General features: G+C 53.1%; 1 protein-coding gene across 1 annotated transcript; it reads right to left on the reverse strand.

Annotated features, from left to right (window-relative positions):
* Positions 1-6,473: 6,473 nt before the first annotated feature.
* Positions 6,474-20,872, reverse strand: TMEM229B (transmembrane protein 229B). The gene is made up of 2 exons (XM_054513953.2): positions 20,738-20,872; positions 6,474-10,133 (listed from the first exon to the last, which is right to left on the reverse strand). The coding sequence occupies exon 2, from the start codon at positions 10,118-10,120 to the stop codon at positions 9,617-9,619; it is 504 nt and encodes a 167-aa protein (XP_054369928.1). The 5' UTR covers positions 10,121-10,133; positions 20,738-20,872; the 3' UTR covers positions 6,474-9,616.
* Between the last annotated feature and the right edge of the window lie 5,541 nt (positions 20,873-26,413).

Below are 26,413 nucleotides of genomic sequence, written 5' to 3' on the forward strand. Positions count from 1 at the left end.
AAGCGTGGACCATAACAGGCAAGGTCTCCTGGAGGTGGGGCGGGAACTAGACGAGCGGTACTAGTTCAAGGCATGAGCAGCATCTCGTGACGTTTAGGAAGGAGGAGGGGCCAAAGATCCGATCGCAGGTGACAGATGTTTTGAAGAAGTCAGGTGTGTAGCGGGAATCCGGATTGTCCACCTGCAGAAGATTCTCACTCCTGCACAGAGCATAGGGGAGGGGTTGGTTACAAGCAACAGAATCAACTGACTAACCAAAAAGGAATTCACTGGAGCACGGTGAGGAGCACCTCAAGGAGTTGAAGGAAAGGCCAAAGAACATGCTGAGAAAACAAAAGAAACCCAAATGGTGGGATGTTTTAAACTCCCACCAGTTAGGGTTACCAGTTGGCTCTGGTTTGTGCAAGACTTTCCCAGTTTGGGCACAGAAAGTCCCATATCCTGGGAAACCCCTTAGTCCAGGCAAACCAGGATGGCTGGACACCCTATGACCAGCAGCGTGGTGGGCCAGAGTTGACCAGTGAAAAATCCCCTAGGGGCAATGCCCAAAATCTTTTATTTTTAAAGATTTATTTATTTATTTATTTTAGGGAGAGAGAGCATGCGCAAACAGGGGGAGGGGCAGAGGGAGAGGGAGAGAAAGAATCCCAAGCAAACTCCCCACTGAGCCTGCCGTGGGGCTCGATCTCACGACCCTGAGATCATGACCTGAGCCGAGATCCAGAGTCAGATGCTTCACTGACTGAGCCACTCAGGTGCCCACCACCCTCCCACACACAAAACTTTTAATAACAGGAATGCCTAATATCTAATTTAAAAATGTTTGCTGCACTGAACTAGAAGCTAATGTTCTCTCGGGTTGCTGAAAGCCTTCCACTCAGTTGCTTCTACACTCAGTCTTAGCGGGGAGGCTAGACGGTGCTCCCAGTGAATTAAACTAAACCGACTAAATTTGGACTACATCCACTGAGCTAAATCTCAGAGGGGCTCAGTGTCTCCTCAAAAGTCCTACAGATATGGGTGCCTGGGTGGCTCAGTTGGTTAAGCGTCTGCCTTAGGCTCAGGTCATGATCCCAGGGTCCTGGGATCGAGCCCCGCATCGGGCTCCCTGCTCAGCAGGGAACCTGCTTCTCCCTCTCCCTCTGCCCCTGCTTTTGTTCCCTCTCTCGCTGTGTCTCTCTCTGTCAGATAAATAAAATCTTCAAAAAAAAAAAAAAAGTCCTACAGATAATAAGTGGCAGAGCCAAGGTTAGACTTAAGTCTGTCTGATTCCACTCCTGTGTTGGTTCCCCAGCATTGCCCTGCTCTGGGGTGTCCCGATACCTCCAGACCCTGGAGACTCCAAGGTCTGTGGGAGAGATGGCGGCCTGAGCTTCCAGGTACCTTCAGGAGGGCCTCTGCAGGCCCATCTCACAAAGGTCAGAGATGGCAAGGTGAGGTGAGGTGAGGTGAGGTGAGGTGAGGTGAGGTGAGGTGAGGTGTGTGTGTGGGGGAGAGAGAGAGAGAGAGAGAGAAGTTTAGCTTGTAGAGCTCTGCAGGACCCAGCCTGGTGCCATGTTTGCCAGGGCAGGAATGCTTATGTAAAAGGTAGAGAGAAGGGTTGGCAGAAACCAAACAGACCCATCTTTCAGTCATGCTAACCCAATCCATGCCCCAGCCTCTAGGAGGACAGGACACATGCTAAGGGTATAAGGGTACGAGGGACCCCAGGCTCTGCCTACAGTCCTCCCCTGCCTGGTCCTGTCCTTCAGGAGGGGTTCCCCGGGCGGGGGGAACTGGGCCAGGTCCCACAATTCTCCATCCTTAAGAACTCTCTCCATGTTTCTTCCCTGTCCCCTCCCCGCCCCACAAGGCTTCAGGGGCCTCCACATTCTGACCCCTGTCCCCATCCTGTACGCCTTAACCCCTTCCTCACCAAGCACCAGCCACAGTGGCCTTTTATCTTTTCCTCGGACTATCTGAACTCATTCCCACCTTTGGGCCTTCATACTAGCAGTCTCCTCTGCATGACGTCTTCCCCATCTTCACAGGCTGACCCTCCTCATTATCCAGATTTCAGGCTAGGTATCATCTCTTCCCAAAGACCTCTCAGGGCTGCCCAGTCTAAAGCAGCTGCCTGTTCATTTGCCTACCCTACTGTTTCAATGTATTACAACCTGTTACTCTCTTGTTTATCATCTGTCTCTCCCTGCCTTGGTTTACAAGACATTTCATGATCCAGGCCTGGCTTCCCATAAACTCCATTGTTCACCCCTGGAAGCTAATGCAGACCCTCCGGGACCCTGCTCTCTCTGCATTCCCAGCCTCAGCACCTGGCTTCCTTTCTCCCTGGAGGCTGCTCTTCACCCCACCTCCCACTTCACCCCCTCTCCTGGCTAGATCAGACATAGAAATAGTTGCTGACCCCTAACTCCAGTTCATTCCTTTTCCCCTCCATCAGCCCATCAGGGTTCTTGGTGCCCTGTAATGCAGGGGAAGGCATCACACGGGGAGGGCAGAGATGAGTCTGCCTTGTTCGCTGCTGTGCCGGGGGCCTAGCGCAGGACCGGGTGCACAGTAGGCTGGACAGACACATGAAACCCGCCGCATCGACAGCATGGGAAGAACGGAAGAACGTAGCCGCTGCGGCTGGTGGGCTGTCACATGGAGAGTTTCCAGGCAAACAGCTCCACCCGGAGTTGGCCTGAACGAGAGCTGCTGCGGTGGATGGAGAGCATGCTGCCGGCTGTGAGAGCAGTGGGAGTGTTCCAGAGAGAGCGGCACCTGGGCAGGAGCAGGGGCTTCAGGGAAATGACACGCTGTTCTCTCCAGATTTGTGCAGGACTGAGGGGAAGGTGAGGAATGAGGCCAAACCACAGAGGGCTGTATAAGCCTGCAGGAGGCAGAGAGCTGGATACTAAAGATAATGGGAGATCGTTAAAGAGTATGGAGTAGTGGGGGAAATGGTCAGATCTGCATCTAAACTGAAAAACCACAGCAGCTGGATGTGTTTTGGGATGAAGAGCTCCATTCTCAACTTAAATCCTTGAGTTCTCTCGCAGATTACCCCACACTATACTTCTTCTAGCTCTTGCTCTTGATCAGTACAGGAGGCAAGGGCTTCAGTAGAAATCTCCCCGCCTTAGTCCCTGTAGTAGGTTGAATGGTGCCCCTCCCACCCCCTAAAAAAAGATTTAGCCACATTCAAACCCCTAGAACCATGTGAATGTGACCTTATTTGGAAAAAGGGTCTTTGCAGATGTATTGAGCTAAGGGTCTTGAGATGAGATCATCCTGGATTACCGAGAGAGGCCCTAAAGCCAATGACAAGTGTCCTTAGAAGAGGCAGAAAAGGAGAAGACCCAGACAGGAGAGGAGCAGGCCCTGTGGCCAGAAACTGGCATGGGGCCTCCACAAGCCTGGGAAGCCCAAGACACGCCAATAGCCACCCAAAGGTAGAAGAGGCGAAGAAAGATTCTCCCCTAGAGTCTCCAGAGGGAAAGCCCTGTTGACACCTCAATTTTAGACTTCCGACTTCCGAACCGTGAGAGAATAAGTCTGTGTTGTTTTAAGCCACCCAGTTCATGGTTTGGCAGAAGGGGGTAGGACAGTGAGCTGCTCAATGGGGGTGAGCACAGATACGGCAGGGATGGTCATTGTTCAAATAGGATTCGTAGCTTCCGGTTCCCAAAGGGGCCTGTGGGGCTCTGGAATGGTCAGTCTGGTCTTTAGGGTGGGATTACTGGGGCCGACACACTGTCAGGCTTCTTTCATTAAGCGTTTCTTAACGTACCCACCGTGTGCTGGCTTTCTTCTGCACTCTACCCATCTAGGCACAGCCAACATCCACAATTCCAGACAGTAAGCAGCCAGCCCACCTCTGAAAACACCAGCATTTGACCTGAAGGTCTGCACTGTGTGTGTGTGTGGGTGAGTGGGTGGCTGGGTGTGTGTGTGTCCTCCCTTCCTCCCTGGGGAATCCTCACCTATCTCTGTAGAAGAGCCTGCTTCCTCTGTTAGAAGTTTCTTTTTGGAGGGCCAGTTAACATTGCAATTATATCTCTGGGAGTGCCCATTCAGTGTCCTTCTCCCCATCTAGCTGTAAGCACCCCCATAACGATGCCTGGCTCACTGAGGTGTCCCATAAGAATTTGAATGAGACAGGCCAATTCTCAGGGGCACCTGAGTTTTCGGAAGGAGAAAGATTTCATCTGGTCATTTCAAACCCTCTGAGAGTGCCAACAGCTAGGGGCTCAGGCTTCATCTTAAGAGAAAGAATCAAAGAGGAAAGGCCAAGGGCAAAAATAAAGCCACATGTGAGAGGGGAAGAAGATGTCAATCCTAAACCTAGGGCTGCCGGAGGCCAAAATGTTACAACCCTCCCTCCATAGGAGGGGTCCTTGTGCCCATTTTTTTTTTTTTTTAGGTCTTGGCTAAGATGGCATCCTATACCTCCTTCCTCATAACTCAAACTCCCCCACCCAACCCCCTGCTTTCTCCCTACTAAAGATTAATTTCCCTTTGAATAGCATTCAGATGGGCTGGACTCTAATGATGCCCAGAATCTCATCAAAGTAGGAAGGGGCACCTGACTCTTCACAAATTCTCCCCAAAGGGTCATCTTCTTGCCCTGAAACAAAAAAGTGATTTGCAGAGAAATGTGGTAAATCCATGTTGTGGACTGGTTGCCACCAGAGTTCCTCTGTTAAAAAGGCGAGTAACAGTACCCACCTCAAGTGGGAGAACATTTGAGATCATGCATCACACACTCAGTGCTGTGCCCAGTTGCAGTCCCAGTCGTCAGTACTAGTCTCGGTGCAGACAGTGGTTAAGAACCGCAGCTGTTGTTAGAATTACTAAGACAAGTCCCTCTATCTTGCAGTGTGATCAGTCAGTTACTCCCTTTCCCTGTACCTGTTTCCCTGCTCACCAAACACAGGGCCTCTAGCCATCCCCGGTTGCACCGGGGGGGTGGGGTGGGGACCAAGCTACCCTTCTGAGATGGGCACCCCAGAAGGAAAGGCAAGGTTATGGTCATTCACTCACTGTTATTAATTAAAGATTAGGCTCTTGTGAAGCCTGGGCAAATGTCAGAAGATGCAGCCAAGGTCCTTGGCATTAGCTCTCCTGGGGCACTTGCCTCAAGGCAGTGTCATCAGAAGGTCCCTTTGGATCGAATGAGGGTGGGGCAGAGGAGGTGAAGAAGGAAAGTATCAAGAAAGCAAACTGTACTCTTGAGTACAGACGGAGCTGGCCAGTTGAGAAGGGTCTTGGGTCCCCTCAGACTTCTTGCTCTGAGCCCTACCTCTTGCCTTTCTCTGAAGCTCCATAAGGTAGACCCTGTTTCATGATGTTTGCCTCTTTCTCTAAAAATCTGCTCTAAGGCAATAACCTTATATATTTGTTTATACTAACATGTAAATGGCTGTCAGGGCTTTATGCTTGCTTGTTTTTATAAGGGGAAAAGGTTTCAGTCAACAAAATGAATACCTTCAAGGGAGTGGGGGAGGCAGAGGGCCCTTCCCAATGACTCAGAAAGCACACTGCCTACTCCATCCAGAAAACCAGTGGCTGAAGCAGCGGAGACCAAGCCATTTGGGTTTAGTTGAACTGACTGAACAATTTCTGAACCCTACGTTCTCTTTCTGGAAGTAGGATAGTAGGCAGGAGCATGGTGGGGGGAGAGGAGGACGAGGGACAGTAGACAGAGCAGAGGCACACAAAGTAGGAAGGGATTATTTCCTCCAAATGCACCTCTCAGGGAATGAAGAGTTGCCAGGGAGGAGTGCAGAGCTGTTTCTTCAAAGCATCACTTTTGATATAATGAAAAGTAAGGGGCTCTGGTGGCTCAGCTCTCTGGAGAATCCTCAGCCTCCTCCCTTGGCCCCTCTTGGCTTGTGAGACACCCCAGGTCATGGTTGGTCTGTTTCAAGAGGAGCTCATCTCCTGAGCCCCTGCAGCCAATCTGGATAGCTGCCTAGGCCTCCCCAGTGGCTTTGCAGCCTAGGACCAAAGCAAGATTATGGACCAGATCAAGCTAGTGGTGAGGAGGGCGGGGGTTAGGTGGAGAATTCTGGTTACTGAGATGGTCAGAGCAGAGACGGTGAAAAGGACTGTCAGGGAGCACCATCTGCCCTCCCCACGGGGTGGCTCCACCCAACAGTCCTCTTGGTTTACGTCAGCAGCACGACCCAGTGTGAAGGGCTTGGCCTCCAGCAGCCCCTAGAAAAAGGGCTCCAGGGGCGCCTGGGTGGCTCAGTCGTTAAGCGTCTGCCTTCGGCTCAGGTCATGATCCCAGGGTCCTGGGATCGAGCCCCGCATCGGGCTCCCTGCTTGGCGGGAAGCCTGCTTCTCCCTCCCCCACTCCCCCTGCTTGTGTTCCCTCTCTCGCTGTGTCTCTCTCTGTCAAATGAATAAATAAAATCTTTAAAAAAAGAAAAAAAAGAAAAGAAAAGGGGTTCCAAAATAAAAGAAACAGAGCGGATCAGAGCCAGTCCTGGAACACAAACACCAGTATATTTGATGTGCACGAATGTGAAAAGGAAGAGACAAAGAGACCGATGGAGACAGAGCAGGCGATGGGCGCACAAACCAGTCACGTGTCCTGAAGAGCTGCGGCAGTTGGGAGACAGTCCCGCCCACTCCGAAGTGGGAGTGCCGGGACCTGCAGCTCCTCCGGGTCTGGGGTGGCGTCAGGGTGGAAGGTACCCTCCCTGCCTTAGCCATAGCTCGGGGGCCGGGCATCTCTCCTTTCTGCCCTCCCCATGATGATGTCTGCACGGCCCAGAGCTTCCTAAATGCAGGTTCTCAGGAACTGACCCACTCAGCACTGCCTCCCCAAGACCCATGCACAGAGTGAGGGACTAGGACAAGAGGATTTCATGGGCACTCCCTATGTATTATTGCTGTAGATAAGCACAGGCCATTGTGACTCACTGGCAACAGAGGGGACAGGGCACAAGGGACAGGATGCCTAGCAGACCTCAGAAGCGGTTCAACCATGCAGGGCAGCATATGGCCATCCATAAGTGACTCAGAGATGCTGCCATGTCCAGTGGAGAGAGATCCAGGACACCAGAGGTTCACAGTCAGCAGACTCTTCCTGCCAGCACCCCCAAGGCTTGGCAGAGCTAGGGTGCCCGGGCACTAAGGGATGAGGGCCCTGAAGATACCCAAACAAGCAAGTGTTGAAGTCTGGGCTACCCCTGGTGAATTCTGAGCCTGCAGACCCTGAGCTCAAGCCCTGGATTGTTGCCTCCCTTTGCTGGGGACTCTGGGCCCTATGAGGGACAGAAAGAGCCATGGGGCACCTGGATGAAGCAGAAAAACAGCACTCTGCATGTATCAGGCAGGCAGGTTCACTGCAGGAACTCCCGTCCTTGGGAGTCTGTAGGGCCCAGAGAAAAGATGGTGCCAGGGAATGCCCATGGGGCAACATCTGGAGTGGCCAGACCTGATGGGCCATAGGGGGGCTTGCTCTGGCTGAGAATCATGGAGGCCCTATGCTGGCAGACATCAACAAGCTGACCACAGATTCGGTCATGGGAGGAGAGGTCAAAGGTGAGTGGTGTCGTCTAGGGGCCCACATGAGGGGCCTGGAAGGGTGTTGGGGTCCAGAAAACAGATATCACAGAGTTTGAGGACAGGGCCAAGGAAATAATTTCCCAGAGGGGACAGAGAATCCAGACAATACTTTTCCTCTGGAATCCCTTCCACCTGTAGATGGAAACCCGAATCCCTGGATGCCCCAAAGCCCTGGAATTGGGGCCACAGTAAAATCGAAGGTAGGTCTGGCCCCTGCAGAATGTAGTTCATGCCTGGATTTGAGGAGCCTGGCCAGGACACAGAGGCTGGGAAATGCCCTTCATCCTGTCCTGGACAGGGTCAACTGCACAAAACAACCCTGTCAAAGGCAGAGTCTCCTAGCCTTTCTCCCAATCCTGCCCATCCCCAGCCCATCAGCCCTGGCTCACATCCTGGCTGGTACTATCTGCACAGTCTAGGTGGAGCAGCAGAGCAAGGAAGAGGAGCTTCTCTCCACAGGTGGTATTACCATTTTTTAATGATCTATAAAACGGGAAAGGCTAATTTCTATCTACGAGTCCTAGTGGGGTCAAGATGAGACCATGTACCATGGCAAAGGCTGCCTTCTGAGGAGTGGGGGCAGAGCCAGAAGTGGGCTGGAGTGAGGATTTCACCTGTCCACTGCCAGCAAGGGACCCATCACAGAGGAGGCGGGGCAACCGAGATGACAAGGCCCGCGAGCACGGCAGGGTCAATACTGTTTAAGGAGTAAGCTCAAAGGGTGAGCCTTGCTTGGGAGGGGTGGGATGGGGGGTAGCCCTGAGGGGGTTTTGCTGCAGGGCCTGGGGCTATGGCAGGACCAGCGGATCCCTTCCCACTAAGCATGCTCCAAAGACCCTCCCAAAGCTGAAAGGCTGTTTTCTTTTTCTCTCTCACTCATCCTCCATGGGTCTCCAACACTGGATGCCGGCCCCTCCATCCCCTAGAAAGCTCTATTGACTCTGACTGGCTTGAAAAGAAACCGAATGCTTTCTCCCCTTGCCCCCGCAACTCCACTAAACTGATTTGTCTCTAGGTCCCCACTGTGGATCTGAGGGGGTGCATCCTGGCCTGACTGTGTTGGGGAGGGTATCATCCCATTTCAGCTGGGCCACTATGGGGAGGGGGCACTGCCACAGCCCGCCAGACAGGTGGGGAGGTGTGAAAGGGGGACTTCCCAGTCATCAGGCAGCAGACAGAGTGGGGGAAAGGCCGCAAGAGGGTGGGCAGGGTCCGTCTCAGGGTCCATCTCTGGCAGCTGCTGTGTTGGCCAGGGAGTTGGGGAAGGGGGCGGGTGTGGTGACTGACATGGATAAAGGGGCTGCTAGTGGTAAAGGCCTTGAAAATAAGAGAGAAAAGGGGGAAACGCCACCGAACACACAGGGATTGAAACCTCCAAAAGCCCAAGGTTGGTGGGAATCCAGCACCGGGGGGCCCCCTGAAGGCCAAGGGAGCGGCAGAGCCCTGGGGGAGGGGAGAGGAGCCAGGGGAAGGCCTCCAGCCCTTGCACGCCAGCACTGCCGCCAAGCAGCCTCCCGGCTGCCCAGTCTCTCCTTAGGCTGCCGCTCAGCAGGCCCCCGGGGAGGTATTGGTTGCAAGCAAGCACCTGAATATTGCCTAATGGAACCAGCCAAAGCCCACCTAAACCAGCTGAGAGGGAGGAAGCCACGCAGCAGCCCAAAGCCTCCTCAGGCCTCGCCTCCCACCTTCTGCCCTGTTCTCAGAGCCCCTTAGCCAGGACAGGGCCTGCTGCTTCCAAAATCACCCGGGGGGAGGGGGGGGGCGTCCAGCCGCTGCTTAGCCACAGGCCTCCGACCGCCAGCAGAGATCCACAGACCCTTCCCAGAGTCCCTCCGCTACCTGCACCCCCGCCCCCCACGCCTGGCCCCGCCCCCGGCCCCACCCCCAGCGGAGGGTGCTGGGGTGAGGGGGGCGTCGCGTATGTGTGCGCCCTAGGGGGCTGAGGCCGGTCCCGGCCAGGGCTTGTGCTGTTCAGAAGATGTAACCCCACCAGCTTGGTACCTGTGTCCACCGGGTCCGTGAGAGAGCCCCGGGCCCCACCCACCAGCCCCATTCAGTCTGTCTTGACGTGGCCGTTGGCCAGGGCCAGGCGGCCACTGGGCTCCCCGGGCTCGGCGTCCTTGTCAAAGCGGAGGCGGAGGGTGTTGCGGATGATGAACTTCTCCATGATGAGGGACCCGCAGAACCAGGGCACGGCGTACTCCAGGGTGATGAGGCCCATGAAGTCAAAGTCGAACTGGGAATAGTCCCAGGGGCAGGCATTGAACTGGCGCAGGATGAGGCCGGTGGTGAACTCCCATAGGTAGGTCCAGAGCGTGTAGATGAGGCAGCGCAAAAGCAGCGGGCAGCGGCCCCGCAGGCGCAGGTACATGCGCTCCACGATGAGGATGGAGGTGCCGTAGATGAAGAGCGCCCACACGCTCGTGACCCCCGGGAACTTCCAGTTAAAGTTCAGCACGAACTCCCAGGCCGCCGTGAACATCACCTCGCAGAAGTAGCCGTGGATGGCATACAGGTACCAGCGGGACAGCGCCGTCAGGGGCTCGGCGGACGCCATGCTGCCGAGCCGGCTGCTGGGACACAGAGGAGACAGGTGAGGGGGGGAGGGAGGGAGGGAGGGGGCCCCTCCTCCTGGCCTCCCATGCCCAGCCCAAGTCTCTGCCCGGGCCAGGCTCCAGGGGATTCCAAACCTGCCTCTGCCGTTCTCTTGCGTGACCGGTCCTATTCTTGACCCTATTTCCTGTTCATTACTTTATTCCCTCTTCCTTACCTTAGCCAGGTGGGCATGAGAAAGGAAGGGAAGAAACTTCAAAGTCCCACTGGCTTCCTCTGACCAACTCTACTCAAACGCTACTTGGAAGGAGGGCTCTCCTACACAGCCTAGACTTGTTTTGGATTATCTGTGGTCGAATGGAAGAGTTGGCTGTCCTGACCCACCAGTCACCTCCATTTCTAGACTGCCAGCTGATTTCTCATCAGGCCCATCCACTGGGGTCACCATCCCTTCCTCCACTTCCTCTCCGACAACTCCACCTCACTCATCTTTCTAAGCAACCTATCACATTTGTCTTGTGTGTGTGTGAGTGTGTGTGTGTGTGTTAACATATACTAACATTTACCATGTTAGCCATTTTTAAGTGTATAGTTCAGTGGCATTAAGGACATTCACGCTATTGTGCGACCATCCCCCCCCCCATCTCCAAAACTTTTTCCTCATCCCAAACTGAAATTCCATACCCATTAAACACTACCTCCCCACCTCCTCCCCAGCCCATGGCAACCCCCATTCGACTTTCTGTCTCTCTGAATGTGACTACTCTAGTTACCTCATAAGTGGAATCACACAGTATTTGTCCTTTGGTGACTGGCTTCTTTCACTGAGCACAGTGCCCGCAAGGTTCATTCATGTTGTAGCCTGTGTCAGAATATCCTTCACTTTTTTTTATTGTTATGTTAATCCCCATCCATTACATTATTAGTTTTAGATGTAGTGTTCCATGATTCATTGTTTGTGCATAACACCCAGTGCTCCATGCAGTATGTGCCCTCTTTAATACCCATCACCAGGCTTACCCATCCTCCCACCCCCCTCCCCTCTAGAACCCTCAGTTTGCTTTTCAGAGTCCATCGTCTCTCATGGTTTGTCTACCCCTCCAATTTCCCCCCCTTCATTCTTCCCCTCCTGCTATCTTCTTCTTCTTTTTTCTTAACATATATTGCATTATTTGTTTCAGAGGTACAGATCTGAGATTCAACAGTCTTGCACAATTCACAGCGCTTACCAGAGCACATACCCTCCCCAGTGTCTATCACCCAGTCAGCCCATCCCTCCCACCCCACCCCCCACTCCAGCAACCCTCAGTTTGTTTCCTGTGATTAAGAATTCCTCATATCAGTGAGGTCATATGATACATGTCTTTTTCTGTTTGACTTATTTCACTCAGCATAATACACTCCAGTTCCATCACATCATTGCAAATGGCAAGATTTCATTCCTTTTGATGGCTGCATAATATTCCATTATATATATATACCACATCTTTTTATCCATTCATCTGTTGATGGACATCTTGGCTCTTTCCACAGTTTGGCTATTGTGGACATTGCTGCTATGAACATCGGGGTGCACGTACCCTTTCGGATCCCTATTTTTGTATCTTTGGGGTAAATACCCAGTAGTGCAATTGCTGGATCATATGGTAGCTCTATATCCTTCACTTTTTAAGGCTGAATAATATTCATCCCTTTGTGATTGATCCATTTATCTATCTGTATCACATCTGCTTTATCCATCTGTCCATGAATGTTTGTTTCTACCTTTTGGCTATTGTGAACACTGCTGCTATGAACATGGGTGTACAAGCATCTGTTCTAGTCTCTGCTTTCCATTCTTTTGGATTTATATCCAGGAGTAGAATTGTTGGATCACATGGTGATTCCATGTTTGTTTTCTGAGGAACAGCCTCGCTGTTTTCCACGGCAGCCGCACCATTTTACACTCCCACCAGCAAGGCACAAGACTTCCAATTTCTCCACATCCTTGCCAGCACTTGTTATTTTCTGGTTTTTTGATGATGGCCATCCTAATGGGTGTAATGTGGCAGCTCGTTGTGGTCACATTTGTCTTTAACCGCTCCATTAAGCGGGTTTGGGTGTTTGGTTTCAATGTTGAGAGGAAACCAGCGGGCTGACAGAGGAGAGAGCCTTCCTCTCTCCTTCTTATTCCCTTCCCCTCCTCTCTTCTAGCCCCACTGGGCTTTAAGGCCCCAAGCTGCTCCCCTGAAAGCTGGCCTGGCCCACAGACCTCGCTGCTCTTCCTTGCCCTCCATCAGTGACTGTCTGGATGACTCCCTTGGCCCTTCATCCAGCACCACCCTGTTTCCTGTTAGAAGGCACGTGCCCTCTGGATCCACCTTGCCAGCCTGAGTCCTCCCCGAGGGCAGTGCCTCTTTCGCACTCCTCTGTTCTGCAGCCTTGGCACAGGCCTTTCCGGGGCAGGCGTTCTCTAAATGATGCAGGTTTATGGGGGGAAGTGGGGGTTCAGGGCAGCATCAGGAATGGGAAGACAGAGCATGAAAACACGAATCCCAGTGGACCCCAGGCTGGACACCTCTGTCAAGGTGGGAGAGGGGACAGAAGTTAACAGGAGGCACCTGCAGTCTGCCTGCCTGTCTGGGAATCCCAGCCTCATCTTTGAGCTAAAGCAGACCTCGTCAAAAAAATACCCGCCCTGCCTCATCTTTCAGCTAAAGCGGACCTCGTCAAAAAAATACCCGCCCTGGTGCATCGCTTTGTGGTCTTCCAGGCACTTTTGTTCACATTTTTGTCATTGGTTCTTACAAAATTAAGATTCATGCGAAGAAGGGCAGGTAGTTTTGCTCCCATTTTTTCAGAGAGACAGCTGGGGCTCCGAGAGAAGTGGGTTTGCCCCATATCCCAGGGCCGGGGAATGGATAGGCTGAGCCTAGAATCCACATTTCCTGATTTGTACTTCAGCACTCATCCCACTGCCCACTATTGCCCAGCTCCTAGACATGCGTGCCTAGTAGCACTCCTCTCCTCAAAAGCATTCAGTGGCCCCCCCATGTCCTAAGGAAACACCACAGCATCCTTGGCCTGGCATTCAAGACTCTCCAGGACCTCATTCCAGCCTACTTTTTCAGCCTTCTCCTCACTAGCTGGCTCTCCTGGTTTTCCCCCCTGCCTCTGCAGATCCTGTCTGTCTGTTTTCTGTGCCTCTCCTCTCACCGTCTACAAGTACAAACCCAACTGCCAGGTGACCTTCAGAATCAAATTGTCTTCATCCCCACCGCCACAGCCCTCTTCCTCCCCTGAATAGACAGAGCACTTACTCTGTCTCGCTTTGGTCCAGATGATTTCCTGTTTCATTATGTTGATAACTTCCAGTCCCCATCCAGACATCTCGCCTGTGTCCGACACCTACGTATCCCACTCCTTCCTGAACACCTCCACCTAAGCGTCCTATAGGCACCTCAAACTCAGTATCTTTTCCCCAAAACTCGTCTTCCTCCTGTGACCCCACCCTGCACCCAGTGAGCAGCCAGAGGCCCCGGGGTCATTCTAGCTTCCTCTGCCGCATCCCCACCCAAACATGAGCTCCCTGAGAATAAGGACCTTGTCTGTCTGGTTCAGCACTGCATCCCCGGTGCCTAGAACAGTGCCTGGCACACAGCATTCAACTAAAAAAGACCTTTCTTAATCAGTTCATCACTGCTACATAACAGAGCATTCCAAAACTCAGCGGCTTAAATCAAATCTCATTTATTATTACAGCCTGTGTGTCTGTGGGTTGGCGGATCTTGGCTGGCCTCGATCATGAGACCGCTGGTCGTCTGGGAGCTCTGTCCCATCCTTGGCTGGGGTGGCTCTGATCTACCTGCCTCTCGTCCCTGGCACGCTTTCTCGTGGCTGGGGCAGAGGCACACGGACAAGCAGGCCCTACTGCGCCACGCTTTTCAAGACTCCGGTTAAGTCGTGCCCAGGAACATCTCACTGGTCCTAGCAAGTCCCCTGGTGAAGCCGCCAAGTCAGCCATTACCTCCTGTCCTTTTCTACCGCGTAACCGTTTTTGAAATCACCCCTTCTTCTTGACGCCCCTTTCTCATTGCTGCTGCTCTGCTTCAAGCCGTCGCCCTCCCTTACCCGGATGCCCCCCGTCGTCGGCAGCTGGTCTCTCCCCGGCCTTCTCCTCTCCAATTCACTCATCACGCGAAGGAAGAGTGTATAGAAACAGCAGTCCTTCTAAAACACAAATCCGATGCTTCCCCCACGTAAGGCCCCCTAGTGTGTCCTTACCATCCACACAGGAAGGCTCGAACCCCTAGGGACGGCTGGCAAAGCCCTTTGTGAGACATTTCTGCCTCAGATCGTGTGCTCTGGATCTTTGCATTACTGTGTTTGCTACCTGGGGTGCCCTTCCCAATTGCTACTGCCCCCACCACCCCCAGCCCCTGGCCCATGGCCCATAATCCTGCCCCGTTTGCCCACCTCTGCTCCCAGTTCACTTCTGTGACAACTCTGCACTAGAGGCCAACTCTGCACTAGAGGCCACTAGAGGCCACTCGATGAACGTTTAATATGATGGTAAGAGAGGGGAAAAGCAGGATTCAAAACTGAATAATTAATATGGTTTTGATTTTGCAAAAGCATTCATACATACAAATGTACAAAAAAGATTAGCCACCATCATCTCTGAATGGTGACATCACAAGTGATTTTTATTTCCTTCTTTAAACTTCTCTGTATAATCTAAAATCTTTTTCTAACAAGTTTGTCTAAACTTTTAGAAAAATAAAATTGTATCTTAAAGGGGCGCCTGGGTGGCTCAGTCGGTTAAGCGTCTGCCTTCGGCTCAGGGCATGATCCCAGGGTCCTGGGATCGAGCCCCGCATCGGGCTCCCTGCTTGGTGGGAAGCCTGCTTCTCCCTCTCCCACTCCCCCAGTTTGTGTTCCCTCTCTCGCTGTGTCTCTCTCTGTCAAATAAATAAAATCTTAAAAAAAAAAGAAATCTTTAAAAAAAATTGTATCCTAAAAACATTTGTTGTATAACTGTGTATTAATCATCTTGTGTGCTATATATAGAAGATGCTCAACAAATTCACCAGACAAAGGAAGCTAAGGAAACCTGATGTCCTATAAAGTTCATGCAGGTCCTTCCCTCCTGAGCCATCACCAACAACAAACCATGATTCACGGGTTTGAATAGCATGAAATGGTTAAACTCAGGGGCTCCGGGTCCTAACTTCCTGGTCTCCCCCCTTGCCTTTTCCTTTCTGGTTTCCTGGTACCCTTCACCTGTAGGATGTAGGGTATGTTACCTGACCTCTCTGTGCCTCACTTTTCCTATAGGTGAAGTGAGAATAATAAGAGTAAGTACTTCTGGGGGTTACTGTAAGGATGAATGAGGTAACAGATAGACACCACTAAGATGACAGCAAATGCTCAAGAGAGGATGACTGCATTTCCCGCACAGAGCCAGGCTTCCTGGTCAGCTTCTCCCACTTCGAGCACCACCTCCTCCCTGAGGCTGCGTCATTCTGCCCCTGCTCTCACTAGCAGCCTTCCTTACTGAGCAGGTCAGGTCTTCACCTCCACCCAGAGCACAACCCAGCAGCCCAGCTAACCCGTGAAACCAATAAAAACCCGTGAAACCAATAACTGCACATACACCCCATGGGAGAACGAAGACTGAGCTGAGGAGAGGCAAGGCAAGCTCCCCGTTCATCCTATGCAGCGGCCGAACAGAACTAGTGGACTCCTCGGGTCAGCCCCCACCTTAATGCTGACTTTAAAGCCCTGCCCTCCTTGCCTCGTGGGCTCATCTCTAGACATGGCCGAGGATGGTTTCCCAGTCAGTAACAACTCAGGGGCTCCAGTCAGCCCCCTGGAGTAGGTGATTTGGAAGAGCTGGACTTCCAAGCCCTATGAACAGAAGCAAGATGGAAGGAGCCACTGTTAAAGGGGGAAGGAGGGCAAGCTGTGGAACAGAAGAGAAGATGGGGGAGAAAGAACAGGGTGAGCCCAAGGACAGGATTCCATTTCTGGAATCTTCCATCCCTGGAAGAACAGGGGTAGGCAGAGGGGAAGCGTACCTAGGCAAGGTCAGGCCCACGTCGGAGGGGTTGTGCCAGGAGAACACGCCTACTCCGCACGAGACAAACAGGGGAAGCTGGAAGTCCTGACTGAGGCAGGGAGATGGGAGCGAAGACAGAGAAAAGGGACATGAGACCGTGTCAAGAGCCAGGACGGCCACTCACACTGTGGTGGTAGAGACACTCATGAGAGGCCGCACTGGCTTGGCTGAATTTTCACAAAACTCCGCTCCCTGAACCCATGGCTCACACTCACAGGAGTGTTTAAACTCTGAGTTGGGATAAGCTCCCCCACCCTCCCCTGGCCCCAGCCAGGCCTCCCCCCACCTGAACCCTTTGCTCCAGACCCTCCCAGTACCTCCTTGCTCCGCACTGGGATCAAAGCCCTGCGAAGGCCTGCATCAGGTAGAACCAGCAGCTCACTGGACGTCGGCCTCTTTCTCCTGCTGACAAACGCAACCATTCTGAGGACCATGACACAGAGAGAGGACAGCCGGGGAAGGAAAACTCAAGGTGAAGTAAAGAGGAGAGCATGGGCAAGGATGAAACAGGAGAAAAGAATTTGGAGAGCTGGGGACGGTTTCACAAGCAGGATACCGGGGAACAACACTCAAGTACAAGAGCCCTCATACTTGTTGATAAAAGGGCCTGGGAACACGGAGTTCCAGCAAAGGTGACTTGTCAGAGCAGGGCACTGCCCCTCCAAGGGGACAGATGATAGGTGACTGGCGGGGAGGGAGGGGGGGTTTCTGCGTCTTGCTCCCTAAGAGGATCTCACCAGCTCCTGGAACCTGCTGAGCTATTCCTTAGGCAGAGAGCAGAGCAAGTGGAGAGGGACGAAGAGAATGCCATGAAAGTCCACGACAGGCTGGAGGCAAAACCAGATGATTGCCTTTGGTGCTACCCCAAACTCCCATCTTGCTCCAGGAAGCGAAGGTACCACAACACAACGACTCTGGGAACTTCTGTCCAGAGGAGCATCTTGCTAAAAAATCGGGATTCCCCTTCTCTGCAACTAGACGAGGCAGGCCTGCCTTCTTCTTTCACCTCATTTACTTCCCCATTCCCAGGCACTAAAATTGCTTCAGCTCCATGCTCTGAGGAGCTGCACAGCCCCCCTAGGGGGCCCCTGAGGGCAAGGCAGTGGGGGGACTCTGAGTCCAGTCTCCTGGCAGGCTCTGTACTGGGAGTGAGTGGAATCAAAGAGGGGTGTGGGCAGTTGCCCTAACATTTGGGTGAAAGATGCAAGGTCTGAAACTGTCCTGAGCTTCCTCGGTGGTTGTCGGGTTGGGGGCGGGGTGGGGTTGGGAGGAGCACATGGGCTTGCTTCAGGGCCAGAAGGGAAGCAAGTGGAGCTCAGTATCTGCGGTCACTGGCTAGCCCAGATGCCACAGAGTTCCACCCACTCTTGCTATGGGCATCTCCCAGGAAAGTCCCCAGGGATGGTCCTCCCTCCACCTCCCAAGTCACAGGAATAATCGGGCACTCTTCCCAGCGCTTACCATGTATTAACTCAGATAATACTCAGGCCTATTTGATAGACAGGACAACTGAGGAAGAGAGAGGCTAAGTAATTACAGCTAGAAAAGGCAGAGCTGGGGTTCAAAACCAGCAAGTCTGGCTCCAGAGCCTTCTCAGCACCCTGCACTGCCCTTGAAGCTGACTACAGGCTCCTCTGTGGGCACCACCTTTTTCTGAGTTTCTGCTTTTAGAAGGCTAGTATGGTATATGGAGAGACAACAGGAAGAAAGAAGGACATGAGCTTCTAGATAGGTCATCAGGGAAGCTCAGAACTGGTGTCAGAGCTATTGAAGGCTCTCAGCCTATTCTGAGAGGCCAAGTTCTTTCTTGAGGCTGAGTTCTGGCAAGACCCACACAGTGGTCCTCCAGGGTCATCGCTGACCCTCATAGGACCACGGTGGCAACCACCACTGAGGGCCTCAAGGTAGGTGCCATTCAAAGACCTTTCACCAGGACACACGTTGCCCAGACCCTTCCTGACCGCCAGCCTGCCCCAGTGTGGCTGGGAATCTCAGAAGGCGCAGCCCTGCCATGCACATGCCAGCCAAGAGCAGAGACCAGCATCACATTGCCCAGAGAGGCCCGGCACCTGGAGCATCAGCAGGCTGGAGAGGATTTTAGAAGGCCTCCAATGCTAAGGAAATCCCAGCTGGAAGGCACAGGGGGGCAAGCGGGCCTGGGGAACAGAGTCAGCTTGGCACAGAGGTTCACCAGGGCTCAGGCCGGGAAGGGCACCCGGCGGCAGGTGGGGCTCTCAGGCTGGGCATCCTGTGTGTTGCCCCCCTGCTCCCCCTCCCCCCGCAAGTTGCCTCTCTATTGTTATTCAGATTTCAGCTCAACCAGTCACCCCTGAGACCTTCTCCAAGTCTCCAATCCAAAATAGCCTCCCTGTCACTGACATCATCCAGTTTCGGTCCTCACAGCACTTTCACTCTCTGGTATTTTGCTCCTTGTCTGTTGTCTACCTCCCCCAACTAGAATGAATGTTCCAGGAGGGCAGGGGCTCTGTCTCGTTCAGTGCTGGGTGCCCAGTGCGTAGAACAGTGCCTGGCAATAAGACCTACTAATCCCTGGGGCATGAATGAATGAATGAATGAATGAGAGCATGAATGCGCCCACACAGGGCAGGTATAAACACTGATGAGAGCACGTATAAACAACTAGCTGCCTCAGCCTTTCTCTGTTCTCGTTTCTTGGGAAATATGGTCTTTTTAAAATTTCAATTCTAACGATTTTGAAGATCTTTATTATTTTTCCTGATTATAAATGTAACGTGCTCACACCTAAAATTTAAACATCACAGAAAAGAAGGACCTGGAGAGCAAAAGTCCCCTATCACCCCACCTCTTAGAAAAAGTCACTGTTAACGTGTGTTGTGTATTCATCCAGATTACATTCAGTTTCACAAGAAGCAAATCCATGCATCATAGAAAGAAAAGGAATTCCTAATCCCACCAGGCTAGCAGCCACCATCATTTCTCTCTGGCCATATTTCTCATGTGTTTATTTTACAAGTTACCTTAATGTACTTATCGTGTAACCTGACATTTTCACTTAGTATATCATACTCATTTTTCCAAATTGTTATATTGCCTATGTTCTCACTATTACAATGGCGGTGTGATATTCCACCAGGTGGAAAACTATAATTTCCTTAACCTAGGTGTTCAACAAAAAGAGAGCAACTGTTTCCCATTTCCACTATTACCATGACACCACGAGAAACATCTTTTTTATGCCTCTAACAAAAGAATTCAGCTCTTTTCTTCTCTGGGACTATTTCCTAAAGAAAGATTTCTTAATGAATAATTCCAGGAGTGCGGTCACTGGACCAGAGGGTACAACAGTCCTAAGGCCGATGGTGGAGACTGCCCGGGGGAATTCTGCGTGATGTGGGAGCTGGTCTCTGGTCTGAGTCACCGGGTACCCGCCATGGTCTCTGTGGCCATCTCTGCCCCCCCACCCCACCCCCGCAGTTCAGGTGCACACCTCCTGGGCTACAAATCACCCCAAAGACGCACTACTTGAAAGGCCCTCCAACCACAGACGATTTTGCAAGCCCAGGCTGAGGGAAACATAGATGCTAGGCCTGAGTGTTAAACTGTCAACCGGCAAGTTCTACCTAAAGCTGAGAATTACCTAGGTGCCCTTCTCCTTCCCTGCAAGCTCCTGCCTGGAATCTAAGGCTCTGGGTCCCCAGGGGCCAGCCTGGCAGCTCCCAAACAGCTTGTCCTTTCGCGAGTGCGAAAGCACCAGCTCTCCTTCTTTGTCTTCCAGGCGAGTGCTCTGCTGGCTGGTCCCTGACCCACAGTGGGACTGTCTGCCTCATGCAGACAACAGCCTTCAGGCTAGACAGACCTCTGGGGCTTGGGAACCAGCCAATCATCATGTTTTAAAGCACCATTAAGGAAAAGCCAGAGGCCAAGGCTGGAAAGAAAGGCCATATGAGGACAGGTGAGACTCCAGGGCCAGAGGTGGGGGGGAGGCGTTCTACCCGCAGCTCGTCTAGCCTTAGGAGGAGACCCTCCACAAGCCAAAAGCAGCAGAAGACTTGCTCCTCTTGACCCCCTGGTGGCCACCTCCATAGCAGCTAAGGCACCGCAAATCCCACTCCTGCCAGTGCCCTGGATGCTCTCCCCAAGGCCACGTGAACCGCTCATGGCTCTGGGCAAAGTCTGGAATCCCAGATGAGATACAGTTCTCAATGCACAGAGGTAAAGCCTGAGGCCCAAAGCATCCACGAGCCTACAGATAAGAAAGGGAATGTGGGAAGATGTCATCTCCTGTGTGCTGGGTGTCTGACATCACTCATTCAGCCCATCTGGGTCGGGCACATATTTCAGAGGCCATGTGGCTCTAAGATGGCTCCAGCATGCGGAATGACCTGAACCTGCTGGGCACTCCCCTCCTACCCTGGAACTACAGCCCTCGGACAGGCCCTCGGACAGAACACAGGCTCAGAACTGGAACTTCCAAACCTGGGTCCGTGCCCCTGCGGCAGGGAGGGCTGGTGATCCCTGCGGAGCCTGTCACGTACTCACTTATCAGACCTCTGAGTGCACGGCTCAGAACAGACATCAGGATCGCTGTGCAGGAGTGTCCCGGGTTAACCTTTGTCCCGGTGCCTGGCTGGGCCTCAGTGCCATTCTCAGCAGTGGGGGCAAGCATCAGCCCCAGGGCTCAGCTGATCCTTGGCTGGTGGGCCGGAGGCTTCCATGTGTCCCTGGGAATAAAAAAGGAGGCCTTCATTACCTTCCGCTGCCCACCGGGCCAGGGGGAGAGGGAGCCTCAAGGCAAACACCACAATTGCCCAGGCTCCGGGCTCAGCACCAGGCAGGCATCCCACCCAGTCCACTGAGGCCCTCTCTTGGACCCTACACCTCCTCTGTGCAGTCCTGCTTGCTCAGGTCTGGTTAATCCGGCAATGACAGCCTGGGATGCGTCCCAGGCAATTCACACATGGGGCTAGGACTTAGGGCTTCTTGCACCGAGAGTAAATGTGTGCACATTTGTAAATCTGAGAGGGGGTATAATTTTAGACTCCAATGCCTTTCTCATTTAGCTTCAAATTACACTCTCACCTTCGCCCTGCAGTAGCTACATCTGCTCTCAAGCGCGGTCAAGAACCTCACAGAAGGCACATAACGTAGGAAATGTGTCATAGCATTTGGGGAGTCGAGCACAGCTACACACAGAAAAACAAGCACACCAACAAAATGTGTGCGAGACCCTCTCCCCACAATCCCACCACCCTAATATTTATTTCACTCTATTTTATCACTACTCTTGTTAAGGCCCTTCCTGTTAACATCAATAACCAACCACAAGCGGATATAAATCTGACTTTATGATGCCCCTGGCCACATACACATTTTTAATATATCCCTAAGATTTGACCATTTGATAAAGATTCTGACTTTGGGGGCGCCTGGGTGGCTCAATCGTTAAGCGTCTGCCTTCGGCTCGGGTCATGATCCCAGGGTCCTGGGATCGAGCCCCGCATTGGGCTGCCTGCTCCGCGGGAAGCCTGCTTCTCCCTCTCCCCCTCCCCCTGCTTGTGTTCCCACTCTCACTGTCTCTCTCTCTCTGTTGAAAAATAAATAAAATCTTTAAAAAAAAAAAAAAGATTCTGACTTTAACGTGAAGGTCCTGCAGCTTCTCTGAAAACCCCTTAGATGCAGCACCATCTGCACGAGCCCAAGGACAGAGCTCAGGTCGGGCTCGGCCCTACAGCGGGACAGGGGTGGAAGCTGCCCACCCTCCAAGCAGGGTCATCCATGGAGGCGCCAACCCAGCAGGTGCCCACGACCGGCTTCCTCCATCCCCGCCGAGCAGAAGCGAAAGGGCAGGAGTTGGGACCTGAAATTCACTGTATGCATATGTGTTTGTGGCCCTGGAGGGTGCATCCCCCCAGGGCCCCCCCCACCCCCGCGCTGAGACCGGTGAAGGATGAGAGCAAAGTGCAATGGGCTGCTGAGCTTGGCCTGGCCCTCCCCGGCTCCTCCCCAAACAGGAGCCTCAACCTGCCCCACCTGTCCATCTTCCCCCCTTCTCCCAGCCTGCCTGGCCAGACCCCTTACCTCAAGGAAAGGGCTTTAGTGGGGCATGTCCGACACCCCCTCTACCCCCAGCATCACCATGACCTGTACCTGGGGAGTTCAATCCCACCCCCGGGCACTTCCCTTTCCCTGGGCCCTAAGTGGGCCACATCAGCAAGCACAAGACAAAAGAGAAAGAGAAACCAAAGCCCACATCCTGGTAGCACAGCCTGTGCTCTAGTCAGCCCTGGGAGCCCGCTGCTGGCTGAGGGGCCCCCCTGGCAGATGAAGCCACTGCGGTCCGAACAGGCTCCCTTCCGAGGCCGGCCTGGCACTGGACACCTCCTGCTTCTGGGTCTGCAGGCTCTTCCCCCAGGGAGCCAGTGGGGGCTGGACGAGGAGGCGATTGTCCAGCAGGAGTCCCACCTCTGCCTCTAAGTGCGCAAGCTGTCCCCAGCCTCCTCTGACACTCCCTGGCCCCTGAGAGCAGGCCCCTGAGAGCAGGCCCCTGGTGTAGACGGCATGAGGCTCCTTTGTGGACTGCAGGGCCTGAGCTCGACGTTTCTGGAGCACAGCAATGTGTGAAGAGCCCTTATAGCAACTAACGTGGGCAGAACTTACACTTTTTTGAGTATATCATCTCTCACGATTCTCCCAAGACTCCTGCAGAGAGGGCAGGAATCATCCCCCCCACCCCAGCCCCACCCCCCATTTTAGAGATGAAAACACTGACTCTCAGGACATTAAGAGATTAGCCAAATCTATACATTTGACTCAAACCCTGGTCCTCGGGCTTCAGAGTCCCCCTCTCTCCCCACACCGCATGCCTTCAAGCTGCTTTCCATGCGCCTGCCTGCGTGCACCTGTCTCCTTCACTATCATCTACTTAGTCGGTTCTGTAAGCGGCTTATTTGTAAACAGACAGCCTCAGTCTGTCCATCCAGCTTCATCGACAGGCCCCGGGGGCTCCTCTGAGAACCTGCTCCCTCCTCACTCCTTTGTGAGGCCATCCTCCTAAGCCCCCAGCTAGTCCATCACTGATGTTCCCACAGGACTTCGAACATCCTTGCCCTGAAACATCATGTCCCGTCTGAAAGTTATTATTGTCAAAAAGATTCCCCCTCCACACGGTGAATTCCTCAAGACCAGGGAATTTCTTTTGGATGGATGGACAAGCCAGCTTGAGAAGGGTCCAGCCAAAAATTCTTGGGTGATTGCACTATCCAGTGTTATTAACTAAACAGGGATGTCTCGCATTCTTCCCTAATCTTTAGGCCAACGTCATGAAAGGGCTGTCTCCCACAAAGCACCATAAATGTGGGTTTCCAGTGGCAGGGCTATCTCTGCAAATGAGGGAAGAAAGGAGGATGCTTGCTCTCCTTCTCCCACCTCCAAGAGCCATCACCTGGGCCGTGAGGTGTGGATAGATGAGGGGCTGCCTTGGGTCCGGGCAATACAGAAGACGTGTCACCCGAGGAAGCATCCCAGGCATCCCCGGAGAAAGTGCAGGCTCCTAGGTGGGCAAGGGGCCAGGCTTGGGCTCAGGTCAGAGAAAAACAATGCCTATTCTGTTATTTCTGCAACGTGTTGGCACTCTCAAAAGGCACATCCAGTTTTCATGCACAGAGCATTCGTTGCCCAGAGAGGTTTAACCATCAGCGGCTGGCAGGAAATTCCCTCTGCATCATTCTCTCCCCTCCCCTATAACTATTTAGGGTAAGCTGGGCTTGCGGGATTGAATCTCCACTTCTCTGACCAGAAGCTAAAAACCAAACCTGCCCCCACTCTCCCGGCAATCTCCATGGCCCAGAACCTAAGCCAGGAAGTGGCAGGCAAACGCCATCCCTTCTTCCCCCACCCTCCCCTCTTCCTCAAATCTCCCCTACCCCAGGTGCGCACGAAGTAAAGAGGAAATGCCCCCAGGACCCACTGGGGGAGCTCTCTGATTACTCCAAGTGCCCTGGTTCTTCCCACAAGACCCCGAACCACTGCTCTTACTTGTTCTGTAGTAAAATCAACCCTGAACACAAGTGGATTTGGCAACTTCCCAAGTGGAGAGACCATGCGAAGGTACAAATGCAATGGGAATTCCAAATCCCCCCAGGGAAAGCCTGTGTCTGCTCAGCTCCCCTTGGGAAGCAAGGAGCCCCAAGCCCTTGGGCCTGACTGGCATAGGGAAGATTGGTGGAGACAGGAGACAGACCGCCCACACACTCCATTTGACCCCGTCCTTCCACGCCATGCCCCCTCATTTTGGGATCTGGGTTTCTCTGCCAGCCGGACAACTCGCCACTCTGTCTTCTGTCTCACCTGCGGGCTACTCTGTCCTGTCACCCTCCTCTCCTTCCTTCCTCCTCCCATCCAGCCCCTCCTACCTTACGCGCCTTTCTCAATGTCCCCTTCTGAACAAACCCAGACCACCCATCCCCTCCACCCTGGAGGGTGGTCTCTGGCCCCGTGCCCCGTCCCTTTCCCTCCCATCCTACCCCCGGCACTGGGTAGCTGCCGCTTGCTGCCTGAAAGGCTGGACAGCTGCTGGGCTCCCTAATTCGCCGCCTGGCTGCCGTCCCAGAGGAGGGCCTGTGTTACGGTAAAGAGCTGAGCTGCCGCCCCTCCCCTTCATCAATAATCCCCTCTGCAGATCCCAGCAGGCGGCCGCTGAGGGGCCCTGGAATCCTGGTCACGTGAGACCAGCAAGGCTCCTCCTGGCAGCTGCCAAGGGACAGACTGTGGCCTCACAGCCTCACCGACTAAGTGACCAGGAATTTATGTATTCGGGCTCTCCCCATCACTGCCCACGTCCTCAGGCTGTGGCACAGGTGACGCCAGCAGCCCACACCTTTGGAGCGATGGGACACTGCTCCGTTGTCGCCTCAGCAATGGAGGCAGAAAAAAGGCCCCCCGGGTCTTTTGGAGGATAAGCCTGGGCTCCCTGAAAAGCACGACACCCAGGGCCCTGCTTCTCCCAGCTTTCTACAGCCAAGCCACCCCAGAGATTTCTAAACAACCAGAGACCTCATCCAAGACGTCCTGTGGAGGCTGATTTGTTTATTCAAGGGGCTGTATTCCAGTGGTCAACAAATATTGATGGGGCACTTGCTGAAGGTCAGGCACTGAACTGAGTGTGAACAAGACAATGTTCCTGCCCCCTGGGAGCCCACATCCCTCTGGGGGAGACAGACAATAAAGCTCCTTGACTTACTGGAATGTCCGATAGCAGGCCACAAAGAAGGGGAAAGGCCAGTGCAGACAGAGAAACTGGATGCTAGAGGGCAAGTCTTAAACTTCTCTAAGGAGGTAGCGTTTCGGCATAGATCAAAAAAGATGCAAAGCAGCCTTTCAGAGAGCTTTGGAAAAAGCATTCCAGCCAGAGGAACGGTAAGTGAAAAGACCCTGAGGGAGGAGCGAGCTAAAAAACAAGTTTGAGGGGCGCCTGGGTGGCTCAGTCGGTTAGGTGTCTGACTCTTGATCTCAGCTCAGGCCTTGACTTAGGCTTGTGAGTTCAAGCCCCACCTTGGGCTCCATGTTGGGCATGGAGCCTACTTTAAAAAAAAAAAAAAAAAAACAAGTTTGAGAAAAGCAAGGCCAGCCCAGCTAAAGTTGGTGTAATTACGGGGTCAAACATTCCCTGCCCCTGATGGCAAAAGTCATCTGGTGGTCTCCACGGGGCCAGCTGGGCCAGGGCAAAGCCCCAGTTGCCAAGGAAACATGCCCCCCAGACCTGGAGACTCCCCAGTGGGCAGAGCTGCAAACTGCGGGTCCGGTCAGCTGTTTGGCAATGCCCTTATTAATAAAGAGAGGGAAAGTAAAATCTTTTGACCTGTGGTCTGGAATTTCCATCTGCTTCTCGTCAAAAGAATCAAAGTAACTTTACTAGGGCCTTCTCTAGCCTGAGTGTTCTACTTTAACAAGAAAGTCAATGTTCCTTTTTAACTCCAGCTAGCTTAAGTTTTCTGTCACTTGGAATCAAGAAAATCCTGACTAACCCAGGTGATTTCCCCGCATCTGGATCATACCTCCTTGGCATGAGAATCACGTATCTGAGTGCCCACTGCCCACCTCTGCCGCCATGCAAACCGGTGCTCTGCCCTTGCAGACAGTGAGGAGCAGAACTGAGAATAAGATGGGTCAGGTGCCTAGCAAGCTGCGTCCATCTCAGCAGGATGTCTATAGCTCTGG

The sequence above is a fragment of the Mirounga angustirostris genome, unplaced genomic scaffold (assembly GCF_029215605.1).
Source record: "Mirounga angustirostris isolate CCGP_5_RB_7025 unplaced genomic scaffold, mMirAng1.0.hap1 SCAF_9, whole genome shotgun sequence".
Taxonomy (NCBI): Eukaryota; Metazoa; Chordata; class Mammalia; order Carnivora; family Phocidae; genus Mirounga; species Mirounga angustirostris.